Source organism: Neodiprion fabricii, chromosome 4 (genome assembly GCF_021155785.1).
Source record: "Neodiprion fabricii isolate iyNeoFabr1 chromosome 4, iyNeoFabr1.1, whole genome shotgun sequence".
In the NCBI taxonomy this organism is placed as follows: domain Eukaryota; kingdom Metazoa; phylum Arthropoda; class Insecta; order Hymenoptera; family Diprionidae; genus Neodiprion; species Neodiprion fabricii.
Genome location: NC_060242.1, coordinates 28338303 through 28366302, shown reverse-complemented (window position 1 = coordinate 28366302; position 28000 = coordinate 28338303). Strand labels below are relative to the sequence as shown.

Sequence of the window (28000 nt, the reverse complement as noted above, 5' to 3'; positions counted from 1 at the left end):
CAGAAGTGACACCGAAAGCGCCGGACGTTACTCTAGAAGCGAAGTCGACAGCTCGGCCTCCGCGGCAAGACGAGCAAGAGCAAAGATGAATTTTTCACAACTCTTCAAACGCAACAAGGACAAAGTTTCTGGAACCGACACGGACACCGTCAGAACCGTCGTGACTGTCGACGACGAAAAGGTGATTTGGTTTCTTGGGATTTTTGGGGTTTTCCGAAATTTCATGCATTTCCATTCCCGTTTGTGTGCTATTAAATTTGATTTCACCGGGGATAACGTGTTTTATCATTTCATCATATTCTCCAACAGATTCAAACAAGCGATGCACCGCAAGCCGTCACTTTAAACTCGGCAAATCCTGCCGTTGGGGAGGGTGGCCTCGTCTATGCAGAGCTGGACCTAACACAGCAGAAAAATGTGGCCCCGCGCAGGATCGACGATGATGCTACGGAATACGCTGAGATCATTTACACGAAACCAGAAGCCGAGGAAGCGGCTAATGCCGCGAACAAGTAATTTACGTTAGTCGTTGAATCTGCAGACGAAGAGTGCGATTGATATAAAATTATTACGATGAAAATGCGATAGCCGCGTAATGATACTTTTTTATTTCTATATGTATTAATCTTCATCAGGCACTATATATTCAATCACGTACGTATGCGTAGATTCATTAGAACACACTTTGTAGAGATAGAATTTTTTTCGCACATACAATATGTGTCGGAAAAGACGACGCAACGCATTGTTCAATTGGTAAAATGTTATAATCAAAAATTTATGAGAATCAAACGACTGCTTCTTCATTCACGGTCAGTGAAATTGAATCTTAACGCGTGTTCTGTCCGTCATGGTTTTGACCACTCTTATAAGCAGTTATTCGTGGTACACTAATTTAAGCTTAAACATACAAGTACCTTGGCGATATATTATAGTATTATATATATTGTGGATAAACGCCGTAACATTTGAAGTCCAGAGACCAATATTAATTAGTTTAGTTTTACTTCTTATTATACGATTTTTCGGAATAATACGTCTATGATTAGGCATAAGTTATAGTTATTATTCATCGTGACCAACTATTCGAGACTTCGTTGAATTACCGTCCTTCCGTCATCGAGAACTTATTTCACAACCGAATCATGCTTTGTACACGTATGAATATGATGGAAAAAATTGGACTATGCAGATGAAATTTTACTGAATTGCTTAAAATGAATATTTAGAGACAAGTTGATATTTTGATATTGATTAGGAGCTTTTCAACCGTCCGTTATATAGAGATAATATTTAAGTAAGCTCGTACAAGTACCGAACAGCCAGTCGTTGATTATAATTATCGTGAGGTGGTAGTTGCAACAGCAACTTAGTATATTGATGTATTGATATAAGCACGCTTACAGCTGGAATGATGTAAGACTTTTTTATATAGAGCAAGCATTATTGCACTCAATTTGCGAATAATAAGAATAGTAATAGAAAAATTCAGATGAGATAAGTGTAAGATGAGAGAAAAGCACGATTACTACTTAAAAATACGTATTTAAGTTCAAATTTGATGAGGTGTTTGAATAAGTAGCATCACTATTGTAGACCTTTGTGCTGAGAAATGCTGTCTATCTCACAGAGCAAAAAAAAAATATTCGCCTTCAAACAAGGCAAGCCATTCAAATTCCAAGTTTGAGCTGTACTACAAGATCCGAAATATCGTGAATGTAAATTTTGGATAAATACTAAGGAAAATCGAGATATAATTTACAGACATTTGATTTGCAATATAAAATGCCTATTTCGACGAAAATAGACGGTTGACAGTCGATTGTAACCTTGAAATATTGTAGAAACAAGCTGTAACAACAAGGAATGATTCTGAGGATATTCATAGAGCAAAACATTCAGCCGTCAGATCCAATTTGAATGCACGAAATGAAGTTCAGTGAAAAGCGATTGCAACAATTCAGTTGCTACACGACTCAAATGAATCCTGCAGAATCACAGAAGTTCATAAGGGCTGTATTGGAACACACATATTTATGTCTTACTTCTGGAAACACAAACTCTGTGAAATACAAAGAAACACGAAATAAAACTGGATATTAACATACAAAAGACTTTCGTGTTGAAATTGAAATTATCTGAATTTCGTCAATCCTTTCCTTCTACAACTCAATCCTATCTACAAGTAGGCAGCGGCGTACGACTTGCGAAGCGATAAGGTCAAGAATTTTTGTGGATCACAGCAAAATATTCTTGAGATATTTCTGAATTGGCTGATTATATTAAACCTCGACAAAGTTTCTCTCGCAAAATCACGTCGGACTAAAGCGTAAAAGGATTCATTTCAGCACTTTTCAAAATCGCGAAAATTTTCGCCAAAAATACAAAGGGGTAAGCCTTGCTGTTTTTTTGTGCGAAAAACTTTAAGTCTCCGATTCGATTTGTATGACCCTTTTCTGACCAATTGGACCCCCAGGAACTCAGAAAACGCAGCGAAAACAGCGTTGGATCAACAGGAGAGAAGTTACGAAGGAAAAAGCACCTGCTGAAAAATGTCGAAATCACAGGTTTTCGTTTTTTGGCTGTAACTTTTGATGCGTTGATCGCAGCGTATCGGGACTGCGCCCAATCGACTTCTCTCGCAAAATTGCGTCCGAATAGTGCCAGAAAAAATTTATTCCAGCACTTTTTAAATATTAATCCTCACGTAATATTTTTGATATGTTCTGATACTGGAAATATTTAATGCTATTTCAGGTACAACCCGAGGTGGTTATCGATGGTTGTTCGAGGTGGTTAGCGATTGTTGGAGGTGGTCGGAGGTGAACGAGGAGGAGGACGAACTGAACTGAGTCTCAAAGCCCTATTGACATAAAAGCAGCTATTCGATAGAAATTATAGTTTATAGTTTACACAGCCCATTGCATGATATTTCATTACAAATACATATGTTTCAATGTATTTGGGAATAATTTATCAAATATACGATAAAATTGATGCACCGGATCATCGTCGACTTTAACTTTTGAAATGTCCTACCATTTTCGAACACCTCCTACCTCCCCCTGCCACCTCCGACCATCAATGGCCACTTTCGACCACCCCCTATCACCTTTTGCCAGCGCCGACCACCTCCTAACATTTCCGAACACCTGAAGAATATATCTTGAGTCAACGGCTGACCATCGAAGGGCCTGGCCGCTTGAGTCTGGAATCGGCAGGAGAGATAAAGTGCGTATTTCTTGTATGAAATGTGAAAGCTAAAATCATTATACATCATATCATATCATCGTACCTCATACATCATACCTCATACATCGTACATCATACATCATCATACATAGTATCAAAGTTTGAAACCATAGTTTGGATGTCGGACGTTCAGAAAGTGACGTCACCAATTCAAAATCAGCTAGCAGAATTCCTCAGTCTGGAAACAACCGCGCAGTAGAGCGGACGGATGAGAGTCGCGCTCCGCAAATTTCGAGTACCGGGTTCTCAACCTCCCGGATCCCGCGCTTGGGGTCCGCTACGTATTTCGAGTACCGGGTTCTCAACCTCCCGGATCTACAATAAATTATTTCAATTCCTTTTTCGCGCAACCCCAAATTCGGTAGCTGTCAGTCCGCCAATAAAATTTCTCGACTTCCAGGATAAGCGCTCCGTGGTTCCTGGTTCATGTTTACAATAAATTATTTCAATTCGTTTTTCGCGCAACCCCAAATTCGGTAGCTGTCAGTCCGCCAATAAAATTTCTGGACTTCCAGGATAAGCGCTCCGTGGTTCCTGGTTCATGTTTACAATAAATTATTTCAATTCGTTTTTCGCGCAACCCCAAATTCGGTAGCTGTCAGTCCGCCAATAAAATTTCTCGACTTCCAGGATAAACGCTCCGTGGTTCCTGGTTCATGTTTACAATAAATTATTTCAATTCGTTTTTCGCGCAACCCCAAATTCGGTAGCTGTCAGTCCGCCAATAAAATTTCTCGACTTCCAGGATAAGCGCTCCGTGGTTCCTGGTTCATGTTTACAATAAATTATTTCAATTCGTTTTTCGCGCAACCCCAAATTCGGTAGCTGTCAGTCCGCCAATAAAATTTCTGGACTTCCAGGATAAGCGCTCCGTGGTTCCTGGTTCATGTTTACAATAAATTATTTCAATTCGTTTTTCGCGCAACCCCAAATTCGGTAGCTGTCAGTGCGCTAATAAAATTCCTATAAATTTACAATCTTCTCATAATCTTTCTGGTAAAATATGTCGATAAAAAAATTATATCAAACCTTACACATTATTTTTGATTTGTTCTCACGCTGAAAATATTTATTAGTATTCAAGGTATAAGTCGTGGTGGTTGGCGGTTTTCGTTGGAGGTAGTTAGGGGTGGTTGCGGGTAATCTCGGTGATTCAGGAGGAGGGGGACGAGGATTTGTGCTCGGTGAGTAAAACACTTTTATAATATTTCATGGCAATTGTTGTTATATTTCATCTGAAATATTACAAACTTGTCACGTTTACAATAAATTATTTCAATTCATTTTTCGTGCAAGCACATATTTAGTAGCTACGAATAATCTTATACAATTTATTATATTATTAATTAATTAATTAATATTCTTATAATATTTGATGGCAATTGTAATTATATTTCATCTGAAATATTACAAACTTGTCACGTTTACAATAAATTATTTCAATTCATTTTTCGTGCAAGCACATATTCAGTAGCTATAAATAATCTTATACAATTTATTATATTATCAATTAATTAATTTATATTCTTATAATATTTCATGGCAATTGTAATTATATTTCATCTGAAATATTACAAACTTGTCACCTTTACAATAAATTATTTCAATTCATTTTTCGTGCAAGCACAAATTCAGTTGCTACGAATAAGCTTATACAATTTATTATATTATTAATTAATTATTTAATCAATTACTCAATTATATTAATCCTTACACAATATTTTCGATGTGTTCTTATACTGAAAATATTTATTACTATTCAAGGTATAACCTGAGGTGGTTGAAGGTGGTCGGAGGTGGACGAGGAGGAGGACGAGGAGGACGAGGATTTGTGCTGGGTGAGTAAAACACTTTTATAATATTTGATGGCAACTGTAATTATATTTCATCTGAAATATTACAAACTTGTCACGTTTACAATAAATTATTTCAATTCATTTTTCGTGCAAGCACATATTCAGTAGCTATGAATAATCTTGTACAATTTATTATATTATCAATTGATTGATTAATTACATTAATCCTTACACAATATTTTTGATGTATTCCTATACTAAAGATATTCATTACTATTCCAGGTTATATTACCCGAGGTGGTCGGAGGTGGACGAGGATCAGGACGAGCTGGACGAGGAAGAGGACCAGGTGGTCGAGGAGGAGGCGGGGTGGGTCGTGGGAGAGGACCTCTCCTCTCCTCAGAGGCGGGGAGGGGGAGAGGCAGGGAAGGCGGCGAGGCGGGCGGGGAGGGGGAAGGGACGGGAAGGGCAGGGAAGGGAAGGGGAGGGGGCGGGGCGGGAAGGGAGGGGGAGAGGGCGGGGAGGGAAGGAAGGGGAAGGGGGCGGGGAGGGGAGGGGGAGGGGAGGGGGGCGGGAGGGGGCGGGGAGGGGGTGGGGATGGGAAGGGGCGGGAGGGTGGGAGGGAGGGAGGGAGAGGGAGAGGGAAGGGCCGGGCGGGCGGGTGGGCGTTTGGGGGACTTGCACTGACATCCGTCGTTCACTTCCTCCCCCTCCCTCCCGCCCTCCCTCCCTCCCGGCCCTCCCTCCCTCCCTCCCGCCGTCCCTCCCTCCCTCCCGCCGTCCCTCCCTCCCGCCCTCCCTCCCTCCCGCCCGCCCCCTCTCCATCCCCACCCCCCGCCCACCTCTCCCCCCTCCCCGGCCTCCCCCCCCCCCCCCCCCCCCCCCCCCGTCCCCGCCCCTTTCCGTCCCTTCCCCCTCCCCGCCCGCCGCTCCCCCTTCCCTGCCCCTCCCCCTCCCCTCCTCCGAGGAGAGGAGAGGTCCTCTCCCACGACCCACCCCACCTCCTCCTCGTCCACCTGGTCCTCCTCCTCGTCCTGCTCGTCCTCCTCCTCGTCCACCTCCGACCACTTCGGGTAATACCTGGAATAGTAATGAATATTTTTAGTATAAGAACACATCAAAAATATTGTGTAAGGATTAATGTAATTAATCAATTAATTAATAATATATTAAATTGTACAAGATTATTCATAGCTACTGAATATGTGATTGCACGAAAAATGAATTGAAATAATTTATTGTAAACGTGACAAGTTTGTAATATTTCAGATGAAATATAATTACAATTGCCATCAAATATTATAAAAGTGTTTTACTCACCCAGCAACCTTATCCTGGAAGTCGAGAAATTTCATTGGCGGACTGACAGCTACCGAATTTGGGGTTGTGCGAAAAAGGAATTGAAATAATTTATTGTAAACATGAACCAGGAACCACGGAGCGCTTATCCTGGAAGTCGAGAAATTTTATTAGCGGACTGACAGCTACCGAATTTGGGGTTGCGCGAAAAACGAATTGAAATAATTTATTGTAAACATGAACCAGGAACCACGGAGCGCTTATCCTGGAAGTCCAGAAATTTTATTGGCGGACTGACAGCTACCGAATTTGGGGTTGCGCGAAAAAGGAATTGAAATAATTTATTGTAAACATGAACCAGGAACCACGGAGCGCTTATCCTGGAAGTCGAGAAATTTTATTAGCGGACTGACAGCTACCGAATTTGGGGTTGCGCGAAAAACGAATTGAAATAATTTATTGTAAACATGAACCAGGAACCACGGAGCGCTTATCCTGGAAGTCCAGAAATTTTATTGGCGGACTGACAGCTACCGAATTTGGGGTTGCGCGAAAAAGGAATTGAAATAATTTATTGTAAACATGAACCAGGAACCACGGAGCGCTTATCCTGGAAGTCGAGAAATTTCATTAGCGGACTGACAGCTACCGAATTTGGGGTTGCGCGAAACACGAATTGAAATAATTTATTGTAAACATGAACCAGGAACCACGGAGCGCTTATCCTGGAAGTCGAGAAATTTTATTAGCGGACTGACAGCTACCGAATTTGGGGTTGCGCGAAAAACGAATTGAAATAATTTATTGTAAACATGAACCAGGAACCACGGAGCGCTTATCCTGGAAGTCCAGAAATTTTATTGGCGGACTGACAGCTACCGAATTTGGGGTTGCGCGAAAAAGGAATTGAAATAATTTATTGTAAACATGAACCAGGAACCACGGAGCGCTTATCCTGGAAGTCGAGAAATTTCATTAGCGGACTGACAGCTACCGAATTTGGGGTTGCGCGAAACACGAATTGAAATAATTTATTGTAAACATGAACCAGGAACCACGGAGCGCTTATCCTGGAAGTCGAGAAATTTTATTAGCGGACTGACAGCTACCGAATTTGGGGTTGCGCGAAAAACGAATTGAAATAATTTATTGTAAACATGAACCAGGAACCACGGAGCGCTTATCCTGGAAGTCGAGAAATTTTATTGGCGGACTGACAGCTACCGAATTTGGGGTTGCGCGAAAAAGGAATTGAAATAATTTATTGTAAACATGAACCAGGAACCACGGAGCGCTTATCCTGGAAGTCGAGAAATTTTATTAGCGGACTGACAGCTACCGAATTTGGGGTTGCGCGAAAAACGAATTGAAATAATTTATTGTAAACATGAACCAGGAACCACGGAGCGCTTATCCTGGAAGTCCAGAAATTTTATTGGCGGACTGACAGCTACCGAATTTGGGGTTGCGCGAAAAAGGAATTGAAATAATTTATTGTAAACATGAACCAGGAACCACGGAGCGCTTATCCTGGAAGTCGAGAAATTTCATTAGCGGACTGACAGCTACCGAATTTGGGGTTGCGCGAAACACGAATTGAAATAATTTATTGTAAACATGAATCAGGAACCACGGAGCGTTTATCCTGGAAGTCGAGAAATTTTATTAGCGGACTGACAGCTACCGAATTTGGGGTTGCGCGAAAAAGGAATTGAAATAATTTATTGTAAACATGAACCAGGAACCACGGAGCGCTTATCCTGGAAGTCGAGAAATTTTATTAGCGGACTGACAGCTACCGAATTTGGGGTTGCGCGAAAAACGAATTGAAATAATTTATTGTAAACATGAACCAGGAACCACGGAGCGTTTATCCTGGAAGTCGAGAAATTTTATTGGCGGACTGACAGCTACCGAATTTGGGGTTGCGCGAAAAACGAATTGAAATAATTTATTGTAGATCCGGGAGGTTGAGAACCCGGTACTCGAAATACGTAGCGGACCCCAAGCGCGGGATCCGGGAGGTTGAGAACCCGGTACTCGAAATTTGCGGAGCGCGACTCTCATCCGTCCGCTCTACTGCGCGGTTGTTTCCAGACTGAGGAATTCGGCTAGCTGATTTTGAATTGGTGACGTCACTTTCTGAACGTCCGACATCCAAACTATGGTTTCAAACTTTGATACTATGTATGATGATGTATGATGTACGATGTATGAGGTATGATGTATGAGGTACGATGATATGATATGATGTATAATGATTTTAGCTTTCACATTTCATACAAGAAATACGCACTTTATCTCTCCTGCCGATTCCACACTCAAGCGGCCAGGCCCTTCGATGGTCAGCCGTTGACTCAAGATATATTCTTCAGTGAACGGGTCGGCTAATAACGCTGCCGTTCTGCGACAGTTGGATGATGAAAAATTTCGCTCGTATCTTTCAAATGTGTGTTAAAATACACTCGAAGTGTTAAGAAGCGTCGTTCTTTCTCTCCCTATTACCTTTCTAGGTCTTTAAACCACTACGCAGCGTTAAATACCGTCTCATATACGAAGCATCCATTTCATCTCGTTCAAAATTAGCGCATCCGTGATGTATTACAGTTACTCTGAATTTTTTTCCATTCGAATACTTTTCGAAAAACAATTCTGCTCCTCTACCCAACGCAGATACTTCACTTGCGACCAGCTAAAACAACGTTTTGATTCTATGCCTGTGAAAATTCAAGATCGAGAGAGCAAATGAAAAGTTTTCGGAATAATTATGAATACTAATGTTATGGAATACATCGAGCGCGCGTCGAATAGAATCCTATTTCGAAATGAATAATTCTGCTCTTTTCATATCATAGCTAATCTGGTAATATAGCTAAATAGGATGGTCGGAGGTGTTCGGAAACGTTAGGAGGTGGTCGGCGCCGGCAAAAGGTAATAGGGGGTGGTCGAAAGTGGCCATTGATGGTCGGTGGTGGCAGGGGGAGGTAGGAGGTGTTCGAAAATGGTAGGACATTTCAAAAGTTAAAGTCGACGATGATCCGGTGCATCAATTTTATCGTATATTTTATAAATTATTCCTAAATACATTGAAACATATGTATTTGTAATGAAATATCATGCAATGGGCTGTGTAAACTATAAACTATAATTTCTATCGAATAGCTGCTTTTATGTCAACAGGGCTTTGAGACTCAGTTCAGTTCGTCCTCCTTCTCGTCTGCCTCCGATCACCTCCAACCACCGTCAACCACCTCCAACAACCACTGATAACCACCTCGGGATGTACCTTGAATAGTAATAAATATTTCCAGTATGAGAACACAGCAAAAATGTTTTTTGAGGATTAATATAGTTAATTAATCAATGATATAATAAATTTTATCAGCTCATTTGTAGCTTCTGAATTTCTGCTTGGGCGAATAATGAATTGAAATAATTTATTGTATACATGACAAGTGTAAAAAACTTTCAGATGAAATATAATTACAATTGCTATCAAATATTATAAAAATGTTAAATTCACCGACCACAAATTCTCGTCCTCCTCGTCCACCTACGACCACCCCCAACCACCTTCAACCACCACCAACAACCACTGATAACCACCTTGGGTTATACTTCGAATACTAATAAATTTAGTCAGTATTAGATCACGTCTAAAATACTGTGTATGGATTAATATAATTTTTTGATCGACACATTTCACCAAAAAATCATGAGAAAATTATAAAAAATTATAGAAAATTTCACTAGCGTATTGATAGCTACTGAATTTGGGCTTGTGCGAAAAATAAATTGAAATAATTTATTGTCAACATGACAAGTTTAAAAATTTTTAGATAAAATATAATTTCAATTGCCATTCAAATATTATAAAAATGTTATACTCACCGTGCAGAAATCCTTGTCCACCAGGTAGCGGACTTCGAGCGCAGGAACCACGAAGCGCCTGCCCTGGAAGTCAAGTTTCACTAGAAAGTGGCCCCGGAACGTAGGATCCAGGAGATAGACAACCAGGTACTCGAAATTTGCGGAGCGCGATTCTCGTACGTCTGCTCTACTGAACGGTTGTTTCCAGACTGAGGAATTCGGCTAGCTGATTTAGATCGATGACGTCAAGAAAAAAAAAATTTTGGGTTACATCACTTTCTGAACATCCGAACATTCGAACATCCAAACTCTGGTTTCGAACTTTAATACTGTGCATTATATGACATGATGTGTAATGATTTTAACTTTCTGATTTCAGACAAGAAATACGCACTTCATCTTTCCTGCCGATTCGAGACTCATACGGCTATGCCCTTTGATGGTCAGCCTTCGACTTAAGATGTATTCTTCAGTTAACGGGTCAGCCAATAACGCTGCCGTTCTGCTACAGTTGGATGATAAAAATGTTTGCTCGTTCCTTTCAAATGTGTGTTAAAATACACTCGATGTTTTAAGAAGCTTTGTTTTTTTGTCTCCCTACCAAAAAAAAAAATCGCTGACTATCACCTTTTTAGGTCTTTTATTGAGTGGCCTCTAGGATAAAATAACATCTTTTTCTCCATGTCAAATACAATATTCCTTCTACCAAAAATACAATTTTCACGACGTAAAGAACGCATAGAAATTGAACAGAGATAGATCCGGTGTTTAGACGGAGACGGAATATGGCAAAGCTGCTACATTTTTCACTTCCCAGGAACGTATCAACGCATAAAACAAGACCAATTTAGTATCACAATAATTCTTTGTCTAATTCATAAATACTGAGCAAAATATTATTCATAACACGTTCATAGTTCATATTTGTATCGATAGTGAGAATTATGCGTAAATTCTTAATTTGACATTGAGCCCATTGTGGGCACCTATGTAATAAGTCCCTAAGCCGAAGAACCACCTTAAAAACGCAAGATTGTTATCTTCATTTCCCTGCCACCGGTTCCACACATTTTTCCATGTTATTACTGCTTTTTTCGGCGTTTGGTAGTCCATCAATGGTTCAGCAAACTCAATTCTAAACTGAACATTTTCAGGCTCAAAAAAGCAAGATCAACTTCTATACCTTTTCTTTAATTGTTTCTTGGTGGACTTTGGAAACAGTTAAAATCGATCTCCTCAGACCTCTCATCGACATAAGTTTTCGAGGAGAAGCCGATGTATGCAGTCTCGACTCGCTGCGAACAATCGAACAATAATCATGGTCGAAAACATGAAATTTGCATACAATTTTGGACGAGGTGGGTTGGGAAAATCAGAAATCTTATGCCATAAAGATAATTTCTGTGTATTTAAAATGCTTTAACTCTAATACAAGTGTTCGGCTGTCAGTGTATAGCAATGTTACAAATTGGCGAATAAATTCATAGTAATAGTCAAAATGAAATGCAAAAACATAATCAAACATCTCACAAGATATCCTATTCTAATGTGAGGAGCTAGGTCTGCAGTATATATTGTCTTAAGCAGAGTTTCAAAAATACCATATTAGATACTGATTATTGTAATTTTCTAATATAGTTTTTCCGGCGTACAGGTACAACATACCTCTATCTAACGCAGCGTGTGATGTCTGATATTGTATCCTCACTATTTAATATAACCCGGATCAAATTGAATAAGGAATCTATTATCTTTGTTTCTTCTATGTGTTTCCTCAGCTCTTGGTTTCTGCTGTTCCAAATGTCTTCTTTGCATCCCTGAGTGTCCAATGGGTCTGAAAAGGTTCATACAAATTAGTTCAGAGACGATAAATTTTTGTTCAAAAAACCAGTGTGGCTTTTAATTTTTTGCTAAAAATTTCAACGGTTTTAAATGACGCTGGAATCAATACTCGTATACACTGCAGCGATTTTATATTGCGAGAGGAATCCGATGCGTAGTCTCGACTCGCCACGAACAGGCAACCACAGTTACATCTGAAGTACATATTTGCTACGAGTAAAATGTAACTTTGGTTGCCTATATTTTGGCGAAACATCGTTCGCGTCGCAACACTCCACCGAAAACTCCCGATATGTAGTTGTACATAAGGCACTTAAGTTCCCTCTCTTTTTTAGTATTTAACCGGAAAGTTGGAATGTTTGCTGATTATAAATTTTACCTCTTAGATTATAGATTACCATAGCAATGTGGTACGAATAACGGTGTAGCAGGACTAATTCAAGTTATTTGAAAACTTGAGGTACCAAAAGAGAACGCTTCATTGGTATACAATATACAGGTACATACCACAAATGTTATAGTGTAAGTTGCGACTAAAACTTGATGGACACAAAACAGTATTTATTCTGATCTATAAAGAAGGGCGAGACAATTCGAAGGACGGCAAGCCACTTGATGCTGATCGATGATTTGCTTAATTTTTCAACTACTGCTTCGAATGAAACTCAAGTTTGACCCTCCGATTTTGAGGACTCTTGTTTCACGTCCTCAGTTGCCGTATCTGCACCTGCTTCACCGTCTACTTCATCCTGATTCAGTTTTGTTTTTGGTTTCTCTTGTTCCTTATCCTCTTTCTCTGACACCTGTTCTGCCTCAGATTCGACTGCTATTCTGTGTTTGTAACTTTTGTAATAGTCATCAGCCATCTCGTTCAGCGTTTTCGCAAATTCTATTCTAGATTTGTCCGTGATAAAGCTAGGCGCCCCGGCACAGAGCGGTGGAATTACAGTATCCAGTTCAACGAGAGGAGTAGAATCATTGCCAAGTTCAAACTGTTCCGAAGTCCCATCAATCGGCTGCCTGGTGACATTCTCGGCAAAGTCCACTAGCCTGGGATAACCACGATGAACATCGCGCGGTGTAGACGTTAGGTATTCAGTTCTGACAGGTACCGGGGGTCCGTGAATTCTATTACGTTCATCACACGGCTTCTTCGAGTGTTTTTGGGGCATTGGGTGACCCACATTTAGATGCCACATGGTGCTGACCAACGTATTATTCATGATCACTTCAGCAAATTTGGGGTCCGGTAGTTCTATCGGTGGATTTTCAAGTTCAGTGGCGTGCTTCTGACCCTTGATAAGATTCCTGCGGTACTTGAGGTACGTATCTTCGTCAGCAACGGTTATCGCTCCAGCTATCTGAGATGCTAGGCCACCAGCGCGAGTTGGAGAGTAACAAACGGGATCGAGCAGAATCTGCTTCTGAGTCTTGCTTGAAGTCTTTTCACCACCAAGTCTGCAAGTTTCTTGAGTAAACGTCAGGACTACTGGAGTTATGTGAAATTCCAGTCGCTGGTTGGTGTTCAACATCTTGGTCAGTGCGTAGATGAGAGAGTTCATATTTCGACATCGTAACACATAGATGGCTCCGTGGTTTCTGTTAAAAAGTGGAGGTCCAGTCCAACGTGAATCTGCCACGTAGTAACCATCATCGGCAGTCAAGATTGAAAATATGGCCTTGTTGCATTCGATAATGACATTTGGCGCCTTTTCAAACGCCAATTTCAATGTGGCGGCAAGAGTCAGTCTTCTTTGTCCTCCGTACAAGGTTCCGCACATATTTTCTCTGAACTCAATCGTCCAGATATGTGGAAACACCTTGAAAGTTGACTGCAAGTTAAATCTATTCGGATGCCTGCAGCCTCTGCGCACCGCACTCCTTAAACTCTCCGTGTAGTAACAGTCTCCGCAAATAACGGCCGAATCTAATATAGCGGGACCCCATCTTGAGGGATGACACAAAAATTGCATCGCAAGAATGGCGACGTTTATTCCAGCTTGATTCTTCCCTGCTCTCTGACCAAACCTCGGATCGTAGCACCCTAATGTTCCCCACACAGAATATATGAGATTTGGTACTTCGATTGCGTAGTAATTCCAGGACGGCTTTTTTCGCTCAGGTATAGTTTGCTTTCTTCTCTTTCCCGACTTCACGATGTCTGGTGAATGACTAAAACTCCAGTGAAAGTCTAAGTATACCCACATCGGATCTTCTTGAAGTTTTTTGAATGGAGGTACATTGATTGATTCCACGTGCATTCGATGAATGAAGAATCCAGTTGCGTCTTCGTACCTATTTTGATACATATGGCGAGTCATAAAACACAAGCTTGGAAATATACACAAACAACTGTTTCCTCCGTCCGAAACTTTTTTTCCTTTGGCATTACATTGATAAGGGTCCAAATAGTAGTAAGAATTGGTTGATCTCGAGTACCAAAATCCGTAGCAGCAATTTGTAAAATGTATTATACCGTCCGAGTGCTTCTTGAAATGTCGCTTCAAGCATTTCTTTAAGAGTGGATAATGATCATTTTTCCCTGTCACTGAATTGCTCTTGAATTCAATAAGCGGTGAAGCGCAATCACGAAAATCGAAAATCCTATTCATGATGGTGACATTCTTCAATATATGTTCGGTGTGATACTTGGGCTCGTCAAACTCTTTGTACAATCCCTCTGCAACCTCGATTATTTTGTCGATCGTTCCTGCCACCGCACTTTGAATGATGTCTCTCTTCACCATGACGGCTAACAGTGCTACAAAATAGCATCGTTTCACTCTGGGCTCCGTCAATATTTCGCGATTTCGAACAGCCACCGTTCCTTGAACAAATATTGGTTTGGTATCAGATACCGTTTTCCGGAAGAGAGCCTCAATGTCGTAAGGCGGTAGTGATTTTCTGTGTATTTCGGCCAACGACGTAGCTGGCACAGCTCTTTCGTGAAGACCGGTTGTGTCCTCGCAGTCAGGTGCCATTTTTCGAGCATACGAAATTGTCACCGCTCTTATCGAGAATTCGATTTCGTTCGGCTCATTGATTTCTTGGACGATCAGTTTCAAGAAGTCTTCCATTTCTTCCGAGGTGATGATCTTCAGTTGTTTTGTCCTAGGAATTATCCACCAGGCATAAAAGTTCTCTTTCCTTTTCATAACGCCAATATGTGCTTTGCCGCAAATTATTATAGCGCCCGAGTAAATTGGCGTGCTGAATAACTTCTTCAAGGACATTGCCAAGTTCCAACCGGTTACAGCGTACAAAGTTCCTTGGTGTAGCGGAGCGAACGCTGCTCGGAAACTGTAGTTTGCTATCGTAAACTCCGGCAAGACTCCATCCGTCGTATCTGAAGCAGTTGTATCCTCCGATGCAAATATACAGTCCTCGGTGAAATCTCTTCCAGCATCACATATGCCTCTGATAGTTTTTCCACCCCAAAGCGTAGGGTCATGAACACATGCCCAGGCGATGATGCACAAATCTATAGGTTTTGAAACGAATGAGTTTTCTTTGAACTTCCTGTCGTACGGTTTTTTACGTACTAGATCTATGCCATTAGACTGATCAACGGCCTTCGCTTTGCCTTTCACAATTTTGTTTGTTTTAAACTCAGTTCTGATTGGGTTTGTTATATCATTTTCAAGTACGGTCACTTCCAGTGTGGACGCATTAAAGCTGGGAACAGCCGCGAAGCCAGGGATAGTCATGTCAAAAATAACTTTGTTCTTTTTCACTTTTGTCACCCAATCAGACAGTTCAATGAGTGATAAAACTGGTTCTGGCTCTGGTGATGGTTGTGGCTGCTGCGGCTCTGTTTCAATACGTGAAATCTTTGTTCTACGCTTTTTTCGCTTTCGCTTAATTTCTTCCATGTGCGCAATGGCAATAGCGTGAATTCGGAATACCTTATCAGCTGCTTCTCCCGTATTTTCTTTAATTCTGGTAACCATAGTATCCAAATCCTGAAATTCCATCAGACAAGCTGATCCATCTGAACTCGCATGGCCATCGTCGTCACAGCTGTACGGATCGAAGAGGTAATACTTTTCTTGACTATACCAAAAAGCGTAGCTAGCGGAAGGAAATACGAGAATACCGCTCCTGTCGTTTTCCAAGTAATTTGCGATCACCTTCAGAAGTTCATCTTCCGAACACTCCTCGGGATTGGCATACACAATTTGCCTCAAGGCAATATTACATTTCGATCCAAGAATTTCTATGTTGTAGAACCAACGGAGAGCCTTATACCTCAATTTACCTGTGCGCTGATATACTTCATCACCTGCTAGAATAAATTTGTCTAATACACTGCCTCGCAACGTATCAAGATTCAGTCGAATTTTAGCCAACACGCAGATTATCGCTGCGAAATAACATTGCTTGAAGTGACACTCTTCAATCGTTTCTCTATCCCCCAAACATATATTCCCATTTATCACGCCGACTTCGTCTTCGGTCATCCTAAAGCCACAACGTTCCGGCTCTGCTGAAGATGCTTCTTTCTTGTTTCGATCTTTCCTTCGAACTCGGCTTTCATTGTTTTTCGTCTTTTCATCCGACCTCTCTTTTTCATGAATGGTTGCTTGTCTTTTCTGGAAAAAAAAAAACACGTAACATTACATTTTATTTTTGTGCAAACAAATATTTGAACCTTACATTGTTCGAAAAATGAATAGTACCTTCACGTCAGTGTCGGGGTCAGGAAACATCAAATCCAGCAGTAAGTCTTCAGTCTTGCACATAAGCTTTTCCAGAACTGGATCTTCTTTGTCGATTGAATTTATTTTGCATCGTCTCTTTATTCTATCCACGCAAGGTTTCGGTTTTTTTCCAGGGGTTGGTGTTTTTATTGGTGGTCCGAGTGGAATTAAAACCGGTTTGATACGCACGGTGGTCGGAACTTCTGCGACGTCTTCCCGCTCCACGTTTTGGGGAGTTTTCTTAATTTTGCTTTGGCGGCATTCGTTTTCCTTACCTTTATTCAAATCTTCATCTTCGACGTACGTTTCGTTGATAGCTCTAATTGGCGTGAATCCAATCTCTGGGAGTCTTGAGACTAAATACTTTTTAGGCGGAAGTTTGATGACCTTTGAAACCTTGTCACCATCGGTAACGTCAACCGCTGTTATAGTTGGTTGTTGAGTAGGTACACCGGTGGGGAGACCACTATCCTTTTTAATCGATAACATAGAGTCAATCGAGAACCTTGACAATAATGAGTGAGAAGATTTTGACGCTTTCTTTGCCTCCAGCAGTACGCAAAGAACTTTTTTTGGCGGGGAGACGAACGGCGGTGGGTGTCTGTATTTCAGCTTCTCGTAAATCAGTGCTTCGTTTATTTCTTCGCCATGCTGCTCCCCTTTCGTATCAATTATCACTGTTCCAGACAGAAGAGTTAAGTCCAATTCATCCGGAGCATCGGGCTGTTCTTGTTCTTCTACTTCCAATAAGGGATCTATTATCGGTTTTTCGGCTTCCAACATCAGGGCCTCTTCTTGTTTCTCGCTTCCCTGCTCTTCTTCCTCATCTTCATCATCATCCACATCTTCTTCTTCGTCGTCCTCCCCTTCTTCCTCATCATCGTCGTCGTCGTTTGCTCCCTTCTTTTTCTTTGTCTGAGCTATCACCTGCACCTCAGGCTCAGGTTCCGGTTCCGGTACGAACAGATCCTCGTCAGTAACAGGCAAAAATATGGTCTGATATTTAACCGGTAGTTCCCCCCCAGGTACCTCAATTGGTTCTGGAACAATGTATTTATCACCCGGCTGAATCGACTCGATTCCGATGAAATGAAGCTTGAATTTGGGATCGTTGTATTCCAGAATCTCATAGAAAACGTTAGTGAGTTCATTTATGGTGTCAGCCACGATGAAAGTAGCCGGAAACCCTCGTATACGTCTTCCTTCCTCGTCACTGCCGTACGGATTGAATATATAGTACTTCCCGTTCCCTTTCCAAACACCAAACATTAGCTTCTTATTCTCCACTATCAATTCGTCATAGCGTTCGAAGTACTGCTCGAGAGCTTCTCCAAGGTTCGCCAGCGGATTAGCGTCACCATTGGCAAAGTTTAGCTTCTTCTTGAACTGCACTTCGTTTTCACCGAGCATTATTTTCTCAGGTAGCATTGTAACGTCGAGATGACTTGGTGCCGGTTGAAGTTTTCCCTTAAATGGTTGTTTGCCTTTTCTCTTTTCTTCGTTTTCATTTTCTTCGTCTTCTTCCTCCTCTTCGTCGCCCTCTTCTTCGTTCCCTTCTTCTTCATCATCGTCGTCCACAGGATCACCCTTATCTTTTTTCTCCATTTCAGCCGGACTGCCACGCTGAATCCAAGTGATCGTACTTTTATAAGCCTTATCTCCAACGTCGATAATCTGATTAACATCAATATTTCGCCAAGAGTCGGGTGGTTTCACTTTGCCATATGCCATTGCCGTCAACGCAATAATTAATCCTTGTTGCCCACGAGCTCGTTCCTCGAATTGCTCAGCAAGACAGTTTTTTTCACCTCGCAACGACAGGCGATGAGGATTCACTACGTGGTAACCAAAGATGTATCGAATTTCAGGGTCATTAGATTTTGATGCAAGTTCGTCGGGTGCAGTAATTTGCTCAGCTGATGAAGCGCCGTACCTGAATTCACCCAGCAATTCTACTGACGGTCTTTTTACTATGAAGGATCCTGGTTCATCTGCTTTCATCATATAATCATCGACATTGCTCATCAACTCTGGAAATTGGGTCTGCTGTTCCTTCGTTTTTTCGGCATCTGATCGCGGTTTCGGTACCATATCAATCTTAGTTCTGCACTCGGCATCATGTTGGTCTATATTTTTCACTTGATGGGATTCCTGAGCCAATGGCCTGCGGTTTGTTCGTTTTTCACGATAAATAACGTTGTCAGGCGGTCCTCCTGGAGTGCTGCCAGTTTTTATGTAGAGTACACGAAGCGCGTGTAAGATAAACGTATCCTTGTCTTTGTTGCCGGTGTTTTGGAGAATCGTTTCAACCAATTCGTTAACGGAACTATTCATTGTCGCACACGGTTTCGACATCTTATATCTGTTTGCGTCCGTAGGGTCATCAGGATCGACTCGGAATCCCTCGTCGTCGCAACCGAATGGATCAAGAAAATAGAACTTATTCTCTTCTTTCCAAATTGGAAAAAATATTTGCTTTATCTCTAAAATGCCCGATTGGTATTGTTGAAAAAACTCTCGAATCCCAGCATCGATAGTCGATTTCCCTTTTTTCTTCTGTCCAGGCACAACGTTCGCCGTCACGTTTATCTTGGCGGAGTACACGCCCAAAATTACATCCCCCATAAGATCATCTATTTTCAGTTCAAAAGTATCATCCAGCTTCTTCTCCAGTGCTCGCACCAAATCGATCATGTAAATATGCGCCTGATTGAATATCAAGTCGACTATCACCGAGCTCCACTTGTTGGCACTTATAAGACGGGAGTAAACAATCGCTGCGACAGCAATCATCAGGTGACCTCGACCCCGGAGTTCAGCTGGCACTTCAGGATGCATCAGGTGATAGGTCCCTTGGACCAAAGCTCGGAACTTTTCTTGAATCTTATAGTCACTTGGCCTCCGTTTGGGTGCTCCTATAGATTTGAAAGGCTCTTCAGGATCGTCGGGATGCGAAGGAATCTTGTACGCATTAATAACAGTGATTGGAAATAAAACGAATGGCTCATTACTGACACAACTTCGTTCTAAGATCACAAAAACAACACCGGTCAGATCACGAACCAGTATCAACTTAGCAGATCCTCCACTTCCGACTGTAATTGGAAGGCAGTCGTCTCCTCTCGCTTGGCCGTCGAAAATGTTGTAAAATTTCGCATCCCTCCATATGGATATGTTCAACTTCGAAGACATCAAAAGTCCGGCATCGTATCTTTTGAAAAAGAGATTCAAAGCTTTCACTAAATGCATCTCTTTGGGATCCTCGGACCTGAAAGCACCGGCATACGCAGCATCATCGATGTTGAAACACACGTAATGTGTTCTTTGCACGCTAATATCTCTCTTCAAATCTCTGACAGTCATCGTTCGCCGATCATCCGTCTCGACGTTTTTATATGACTCTGTATAATAACTGTCACCGTCGTCGATAATTTGATCTATAATGAACTCGTTCCAGCAGCGCGATTTCAACACTGCATTCGTGGCAAAACCTGCTATCGCACAAGCCGGACCCTGAAAAATAACGATAAGCCTTCCATCTTCAAGATATCCTTCATGCAAATTCGCAAACTTGATCGCATCTATTTAACTGTGAATTAATTTATGTTGAGTTCAAATCCTAACAAAAATAACATATTTGAGGTCTTCCGATCTCCTGAAAATTTCAACCATGAACCTTCCTCAGTTAATCCTCATTTAATACCACGTTCAAATTTCGTAATAAAACATACGCAATGATACGATCAAATTGCGGACTCTCTAAAAATCTAAATAAGGATTCTAATCAGACCTGTAAGCCTCGGGAAAGCGGAGAGAACTTTGACATGCTGAAATGGGTAGTTCCCGAACGTATTCCGAATTTAATGCATGCTGGAAGGATTGGAGTAATTTTCGTTAGCGAATACGTGTCTTCTGGGAGGTCGAGAATTTCGTTAAGTTTGTGATATTCAATTTCCAATTCTTCGTCCACTTCGTCGCAACTCGAGATGTTTTCTTCGACGCCTTCAACCTCGTCGCCAATCTTACCCACAGTGAGATCTTCAGATAAGTAATCATCGCAGCACATTTCTTTTGGTTTATCTTTTCCACTATCAGGCGCGGCGTTTATTTCGTTGTCTCCACCCCCTCCACCCCCTCCTTCTTTTCCACTGCTGCCTTTTTTGTCCGCCATATTTGTATGACGTTTCTATGATCTACAACAGGTGTTAACAATTAATTGAATTAGAATTCCTTACCTGACAATTTCTTTATTCCCTGACAAATAGGGTATAAATTATTTGTACGCGTAATTTTTTTTTCTTAACCCATTTGAACAGTCATATAAACAGCTAGATTTCGTTCACAACAACGCGTTAATTGATTTATTATTTTATTGTACAACATGCATTGGACTTGGTCTTTTATATGCTTTAACGGGAGCCATATCCGGAAATCGGTAGTGAGATTCAGGTGGCTTTGAACGAACTCTACGATTAGGTGACGCAGCTATGATAAAATATTTTATTGCGTTTTATGTAAGTATACCTACGCTTACAGTGATCCTTCGCGATTTGATGATTTCAACTCGTATCCATCGTAGTGCGTTCTGTACTGAATAAACTAGAAATTTTTGGTATGCAATCAGAATAAAAATTTACTTGACGGCGAGAGTTACCAAATGTATTCAATTTGAAAAACAAACGTTATCGCTGGAGCTATGCAAACTTCACGTGTTACGTGGCTCGAACACACCTTAGGACCAATAGAAATGTAGTTTATGGTCACATTATCCAATAATTGAATAGTATGACGAAACCAGGATTATTCAGGAGCGAAATAACGGAGCATTCTCAAAACAAAAACTCCACGCATAACTTGAAATCCTTCAGTAACCAATTTGGCAAATAACCTTTCGGCTCTATTTCGAATCAAAATTCAAATATACCTAAATTTACCGCACAAGATTTCACGATAACTTTACAATCATGAATAACTTTTTGCAATACAACTTCCTATCAGAATCATAAAATTCAGTAATTTAACTATTTCTGTCGAAAGTTTCTTCAAAACTTGACATTATGAAACTGAAGAAACTTGACATACCACAATGTCTACCTACAACACATACCGTGACTAACTGATTATACATCGCACGGTAAATATGCAAAAATCTAACTTTGTTCTTTTGATACCGTGTACCAAGATATTATTGCAATATTTATTATTGTAATGAACGTGCTGTTCGTATTACAGGGCTCAATGACCAAATTTCAACAGTACTTTTATCAAACTCAATAGCGAGAGTTCCGATAGGCGAATATGTGTAACTCCTGCGGTAAAAATTTGAACAATGAGTCAAAACAGAAGAAAGGCAAGCAAAAGAAGAATTGTGCGGAGAAAAAGGAGAAAATGAATCAACAGCCGAAATGTCCGAATCCAAAGAGCTCACGCCAGTCAAAACCGAAGCAACGTTTGACTAAAATAGAAAAAATCATGCTACGGATTCAACCACCACTGGCAGCCCGTGACAGATATCTTCATCCTGAACACCTTAACTGCTTCTTGGAGGCGTCAGAAAAAGTGTATATAAAAAAACAAAACTGTAAGCCGTGTCCTGCGGAACGGTCAGAAGCTGATGCTAAAGGTATGCTTATATCTGCAATGACATGCAAAAATAAAATCAAAGAACTGCAGTGGAGCAGGTAATTCCATATAGTGATGACGCTTTTTATATCCAGTCTTGCTGCATTGCTATCTCATGATTTGATCTGGCACAAAGATAGGTATATTCGTGAAATTATTCTCGCCACTCAAATTGGACATTCTCTTTCCGAGTTTTGCAAACGAGCCTCGAAATTTGTGCACTATGATTTCTATTCGTTAGAAAATTGGCTTCTGTAATATATGTCAGATATAAAACCCAACTGTTGACTAAATCTTAGTTGGTAGCTTTGCGCGGGATACACGTGACTCGTCATCAAGTCAGAACCACTTCCTATCCTGACCATTCAACGCTTGACAATTTCAACCGATCACACGCTGTTTATTTATTTAAAGTACAGTAGAACCTCGATTATCCGAACCCGTCGGGACCAGGCCTAGTTCGGATTATCGAAAGTTCGGATAATGGAAATGCGTTGTCGTAGATAGCGGTCTTACGTATTGCATACGGGAAAAATATGTACTGAAAATTATCCTATGTTGCTTTCGTCAAACCTATTCTATTTGGTAAAAGAAATAAGTAATGACGAGACACAGTACTGAAATTTATCGCAAAGGTCACAAAAAAAAAGCTTCCGTGAAAACTTTTTATTCGTTCAAAAAGAATAAAATATTACGGACATACTACAAATTATTTCGGAATCATGTTTAATCTATTTTTTCTTCAACCAATCTAAAATATATATTTTTTCATACGTTTGTAACGCTCTCGGGTAATATTCGTAGTATTCACTTTTTAACGACAAACTCGCTTGGATAAATTATTATTCAACAGAAGAAAAAAAAAACAAGAATCAGAAGTCTTGCATGGAAGACGACGATGCCGTTGTATTTATCTCTAATAGCCAATTTTTATAAATTATTCCGTCAAGTTTTATTCCGAGTGAATTAAAAATTTTACGAACGATACGTACCTTTGTAGCAATTCTTAATGACCCCTTGCGAAATTAATTTGTCTTCGAGCATAACGTAGCTCGTTTATTGTTTTTTTCGCATGAGTACTTCTGTCGAGCGAACGTCGAAAACATCGGACGAGCAGTATTTCGAACGAAAAACAAACAAAAAAAGGCATTTTTATTGTTAAAAAAAAAAAAAAAACAAATCGCGCCATGGTTCGGATAATAGAACGTTCGGATAAAGAAAGTATACGTTCGGATAACGGAGGGTTCGGATAGTGGGAGTTCGGATAGTCGAGGTTCTACTGTAATAGCGAATAACCGTCACGCAGAAACCTCAAGCTCAAGCTTTGCAAAACGTATTATATTAATAATAACGTGAGAGTTATACAATTCCGATCACACATATAAGCGCAATCGTGATTCACTGTTGAACATTATCATGTGCATCATTAACTTTTTTTATTCCTCAATAAGGTCGGTAAAACACAACTGGTATAGTTACACGAATAATCCAGTTCTCGTTTAATTATAGAAATCCACATTGCAGCCAAGAAAAATAACAAACCTAAACAAAATTCCGATGGTGAAGGACGAAAAAGCACTGCGGAGAAGGAAGAACGCGCGGGACTTGCCTCTACGCAACGAAAGGATGAAGAAAAAGATGGAGAGGATGGGAAAGCAGGAAAGACGTAACCAGGCAAGAGTAAACTACCTGGCTAAAAATAAGGATAAAAATAGGGAAGACGAAAAATACAAGCATGAAATGAAACCTTGAACAAGGTAGTGGTTCTTGGACGTTCACTTCGTTATATAATAACGATAATTGCCTAATTGGAAAATTTTCCGTCATAGATACCTGTTGAAAAAAATCCTGTCCGGTCGAAATGTGATGAAAAAAGACGGTTAAAAATGAAAGTAACAAAAATAAATAGAAAAACAGGAAGCCTTCGTAACGTTCATCCGGCATCAGACTGCGGAAAAACTAGCTAGTATATCAATTAAGTATGGGCATCAACTGAATGTGACGAACTAATGAAATGAAACAAAATGCAATCAAAAAAAAGTAGCAAAAAAATTAGCCCAGCTAGTAATACTATTGTAAGCAGATATTCTGGGAATCGTTTATTTAAAAAAAATCTGTCTAACGACACCAGGAAAATGGTCAGCTAATTTTTAATCCGCAAGTGCACAGGTGAACCGATAAGGATTTAAGTGGTATCGGAATGAGGAGCGACGATTAACACCATGGTGGTCTATAACAGAACCAATCATAGAATTCTTCCAATGTTCTGAATAAGTATAACAAAATAACATTATGACTCGGCCGTATGGTGCAGTTGAAACTGGGATATTTTACGTCACGAGATTGGGCTACGTGACTGGCCCTCAGACTATCGATGGTAACGCGTGTTTGTGTTTGACTTTGTCGTAAGTAAGTCGTATCTCGTGGCAGTTGTTTGTTTTCTTTGACACAACTTAATTAGATTATGGTTCCACAAAACCCAAGCTGCCAGTAAATTAACTGTATTTTCCGTGTTTAAGGAGAACGAGCACAAAAAACGTCTTTTTCGAATCTCAAATGTAAAAATAGGCGACTTTAGCCGCATGCTGAAAATGAACAAAACACTCTATTTCTCAACGAATAACGTACGCATTGGGAATTGGCGAACTATTTTTCCGTTAGAGAGCAAAAACTTTTTTTGTCCAATCATAGAGCAAATAGCCCCCTTACGGTGGCACGAATAGCACCGATCTCTTAACCGTATCTCATGAATCGCGGCAACTTCGTTGTCTTCATGTTTTTGCTCGTCAATTTAGTTTGGGATTGTTATAAGATTTAATTTTTAAATTATACTTTGTTTTGTTTTTGAGTCTACATTTTTGTCTTAATCGGGGGGATTCGCAAAAATAGTTTACAATATACTATTTTATGACGAAATTCTTGCAGGACTAACATGAATTGTAACCTTCTTTCCAGTATAGTAGATCAGATTGTTTCTACAATTTCCTTTAACACTACTTAAACTCAACGCTGTGACAATCGGCAAATCACGTCATAAATTCATAAATTGGCGACACTGTTTTGTGAATCGAAGATGCCTGAATCGTGAACAAGGAATTAACTTATTTTCAAGGTGAGTGGGTACACGTATTCCGAATTTATAGCTACGCGTGTATTCCAACTCACTGCGGCTGAAACAAGATCCGGCTGATTTTTTCAATCTGACTTTAATAGTCATTGCTGAGTGAACATAATATCCAGAGATTTACAGTTAGAGAAAAAAAATTCTTCGAGAGTTTGGAACACGGTGAAAAATTCAAAATATTCATGATCATAAAGTTATATTCACAGCACAAATTAATTGAGACGAGTCGTTGATTTTTGGCCAAAAATATGGTTGTCTTGTAACTGATTACGTGTACAAAATGATGATTTCCATTTTACAATTGGTTTAATTCATGATTGTAGAATCTGCAATAGCATCTGTAACATACGTACATATAATATTGGTATACAGCTGCTTATATAAATTTGATGTAGGAAAGCTGATTAATTAATATTCTTGGATGCTCTGAAACCGATTTCCAGCCGCAAAATGCTGTCACCGTTTAGAACTTTTCTTTCTCATGGTGGTAAGATTTGGTGCCTCGGAAATTCATCGTATCAGGCATCGTATTCATGTACGTTTAATGTCGATAGATACAAGAAAACGGTATGAAGACGACTGAAAAATTTTAACCATGTGAGCGATATTCAAGAAAGAATCCGGAAGCTCGTGAATGACCTAAGCTTTGCGCATGCCTTAAAGAGTGGCAATATGTATCTGTAACAGAAACACATGTTACGCAACAGATTCGAATTACTGATTTGCTATTATTTACACCGTTAGTAGTTCTGATCCAAAAATATGGCAGGTCACCGGGGCGAAACGTCTAGTTCACAAGTCAGATAATGTTATCACAAAAGACGCGCGCAGGCGTCGATAGGGACGGTTAACTGGTGGCTGGAGTAAAACAGACTTACGTACAAATTACTGGTGCATACAGCTCTTTCAGAAATTAGTCCAGACGCGTATGATAACTCGTTCAGTACATAAAACTTACGGAGCGCTTAGCGAGTTGTGTATATATATATACATATATATGTATACATAATACCGTAGGCAGCTTATGATTGTACAATATATACTCGGTCCATACGTTAAACCTAAATGCTATTTGCTGTAGTAACAGAATTTTTTTTATAATTCTCATCGAGTGATAGCATTGAGTGAACGGAATAGTTGATATTGTAAGTTTTCACGGCCAAAAGAAGAAAAGTGCCATTTAACACTTCTCCGGAGTATCTATCGCTACTTTTCAATATGTTTTGGTACACTGGAATCCCTAGCCGTGAGTAAATACGATAGTAGATGTAGAAATACGAATTGAGACATGATTTATTCTGATCAAAATTTTGAAGGCATTTTATTTCAGAAAACTTCAAACGGTAAGATCAACAGTACTTCGAGTTTCGATTACTGTAATGGGTCAATTAACTATACCAATTCGCAATTTTGTTTTTTGATAAGACGCATTTTGTCTCATCCGTTTAGCGCTTTGTTTTTGGTTTTTTTTTTTTTTTTATTGCATAAGTGCCCGGCCAGCTTGCAGGCGAAAATAAAGTAGAAACCGTATTGCAGATTTCGTGAGAATAATCAGTATCACCAAAATACTTTCATTTTAAATCGATTGGTTTTAATAATACGTAGCCACTGGATCCTACCTAACGTGAAAATAACAGGTTTTGATCATTGCCGTATAGAATGTAGCTAACATAGACCACGAGATACAATAATGAATTTTGGCTGTTTGAAGGAATAAACATATGTTCAAAGTCTTCATTATTACACGCAGGCGCCAGTTTTTTTTTTTTTTTTTTTTTTTTTTAGTACAAATTAAAATATCCAATAACAAACTAACTATTCATCCGTTACGTATTCGTGCGTGTTTTGGCCAATTCAGTTTCAATCTATTTGCTTGCTTAATTCCTATTCTATAATTTTTTAAATAATCTCTCTCACAAATTCCAAGCTTAGTATTGTATTAGGAAGGTTACTGTCAGTTCAGATCAATTCACTGTCACCGTTACAGTGTTTGAGCATATCGAGAGCAAAAAAATATTCATGTAAATCATGATAAAAAGACTTTACACACGTGTATGTATTTAACTCGTTCCCTATTATACTCGACAACTCTAACTGGATGCCATCTATGGCAAAACAATTCTATATGGTGCCATTTTTGCATCCAATATAGTTAACATACTATGTTTTTCAAAAGAGTATTATTAAGTTTTCTAATCGTTTTTCTTGATTGATATTAATTTGAAGCATAATATTTGCATTCACGGCTGTTAAGTTCGACCTGTGACAACTACAATGCGCTGGAACATTTTACGATAAGAAAATCAAACGGTTTAACGAACCGCAGACGGAACATTATAAAAAAAAGCTGTTTGTTTGAAAACAAAAAAATTCGCTTGTCATTAATTTAAATTGTTTGGATACGTCAATTGGCGGATGTACTCCCATCTAATCATGAATAATCATACGTGACAGAAATGGTTCATTAGCATAAGCTGCGGTGTTAAAATAATATG

The 28000-nt window shown here is 40.0% G+C and overlaps 4 protein-coding genes across 11 annotated transcripts in view; 2 read left to right on the top strand and 2 right to left on the bottom strand.

Annotated features, from left to right (window-relative positions):
- LOC124179490 (fasciclin-3) overlaps positions 1-2107 on the top strand; it is a 237059-nt gene extending 234952 nt beyond the window's left edge. For all 8 annotated transcript variants that reach the window (XM_046563903.1, XM_046563902.1, XM_046563901.1 and 5 more), the window contains 2 exons: positions 4-181; positions 310-2107. In XM_046563903.1, the coding sequence (XP_046419859.1) occupies positions 4-181; positions 310-516 (385 nt within the window). In that variant the 3' untranslated portion in view covers positions 517-2107. The remainder of the gene's footprint in view (positions 1-3; positions 182-309) is intronic.
- A 9568-nt stretch (positions 2108-11675) lies between these two features.
- LOC124179491 lies at positions 11676-14531 on the bottom strand. The gene is made up of 2 exons (XM_046563912.1): positions 12567-14531; positions 11676-12051 (listed from the first exon to the last, which is right to left on the bottom strand). Exon 1 carries the CDS (start codon positions 14378-14380, stop codon positions 12725-12727), a length of 1656 nt encoding a protein of 551 aa, XP_046419868.1. The 5' UTR covers positions 14381-14531; the 3' UTR covers positions 11676-12051; positions 12567-12724.
- A 73-nt stretch (positions 14532-14604) lies between these two features.
- LOC124180709 lies at positions 14605-20122 on the bottom strand. Its single transcript, XM_046566455.1, has 4 exons — positions 18338-20122; positions 16739-18226; positions 14709-16651; positions 14605-14617 (listed from the first exon to the last, which is right to left on the bottom strand). Exons 1-4 carry the CDS (start codon positions 20120-20122, stop codon positions 14605-14607), a joined length of 5229 nt encoding a protein of 1742 aa, XP_046422411.1.
- Positions 20123-26581: 6459 nt separating this feature from the next.
- Positions 26582-28000, top strand: part of LOC124179501 (scavenger receptor class B member 1-like) — a 42055-nt gene continuing 40636 nt past the window's right edge. Inside the window, exon 1 of the mRNA XM_046563952.1 lies at positions 26582-26751. Within this exon, the coding sequence (XP_046419908.1) occupies positions 26724-26751 (28 nt within the window). The 5' untranslated portion in view covers positions 26582-26723. The remainder of the gene's footprint in view (positions 26752-28000) is intronic.

Bases quoted from the DNA above. Each gene is read 5' to 3' on its own strand.
- LOC124179491 (XM_046563912.1), bottom strand. From the start codon at position 14,380: ATGACTCGCCATATGTATCAAAATAGGTACGAAGACGCAACTGGATTC.
- LOC124180709 (XM_046566455.1), bottom strand. From the start codon at position 20,122: ATGACTGTCAGAGATTTGAAGAGAGATATTAGCGTGCAAAGAACACAT. The intron at 18,227-18,337 runs GTGGACGACGAT...CAACCATTTAAG, and splicing joins AAAAAGATAAGGGTGATCCT to GGAAAACTTCAACCGGCACC. The intron at 16,652-16,738 runs GTACTATTCATT...TTTTTTTTCCAG, and splicing joins ACCCCGACACTGACGTGAAG to AAAAGACAAGCAACCATTCA.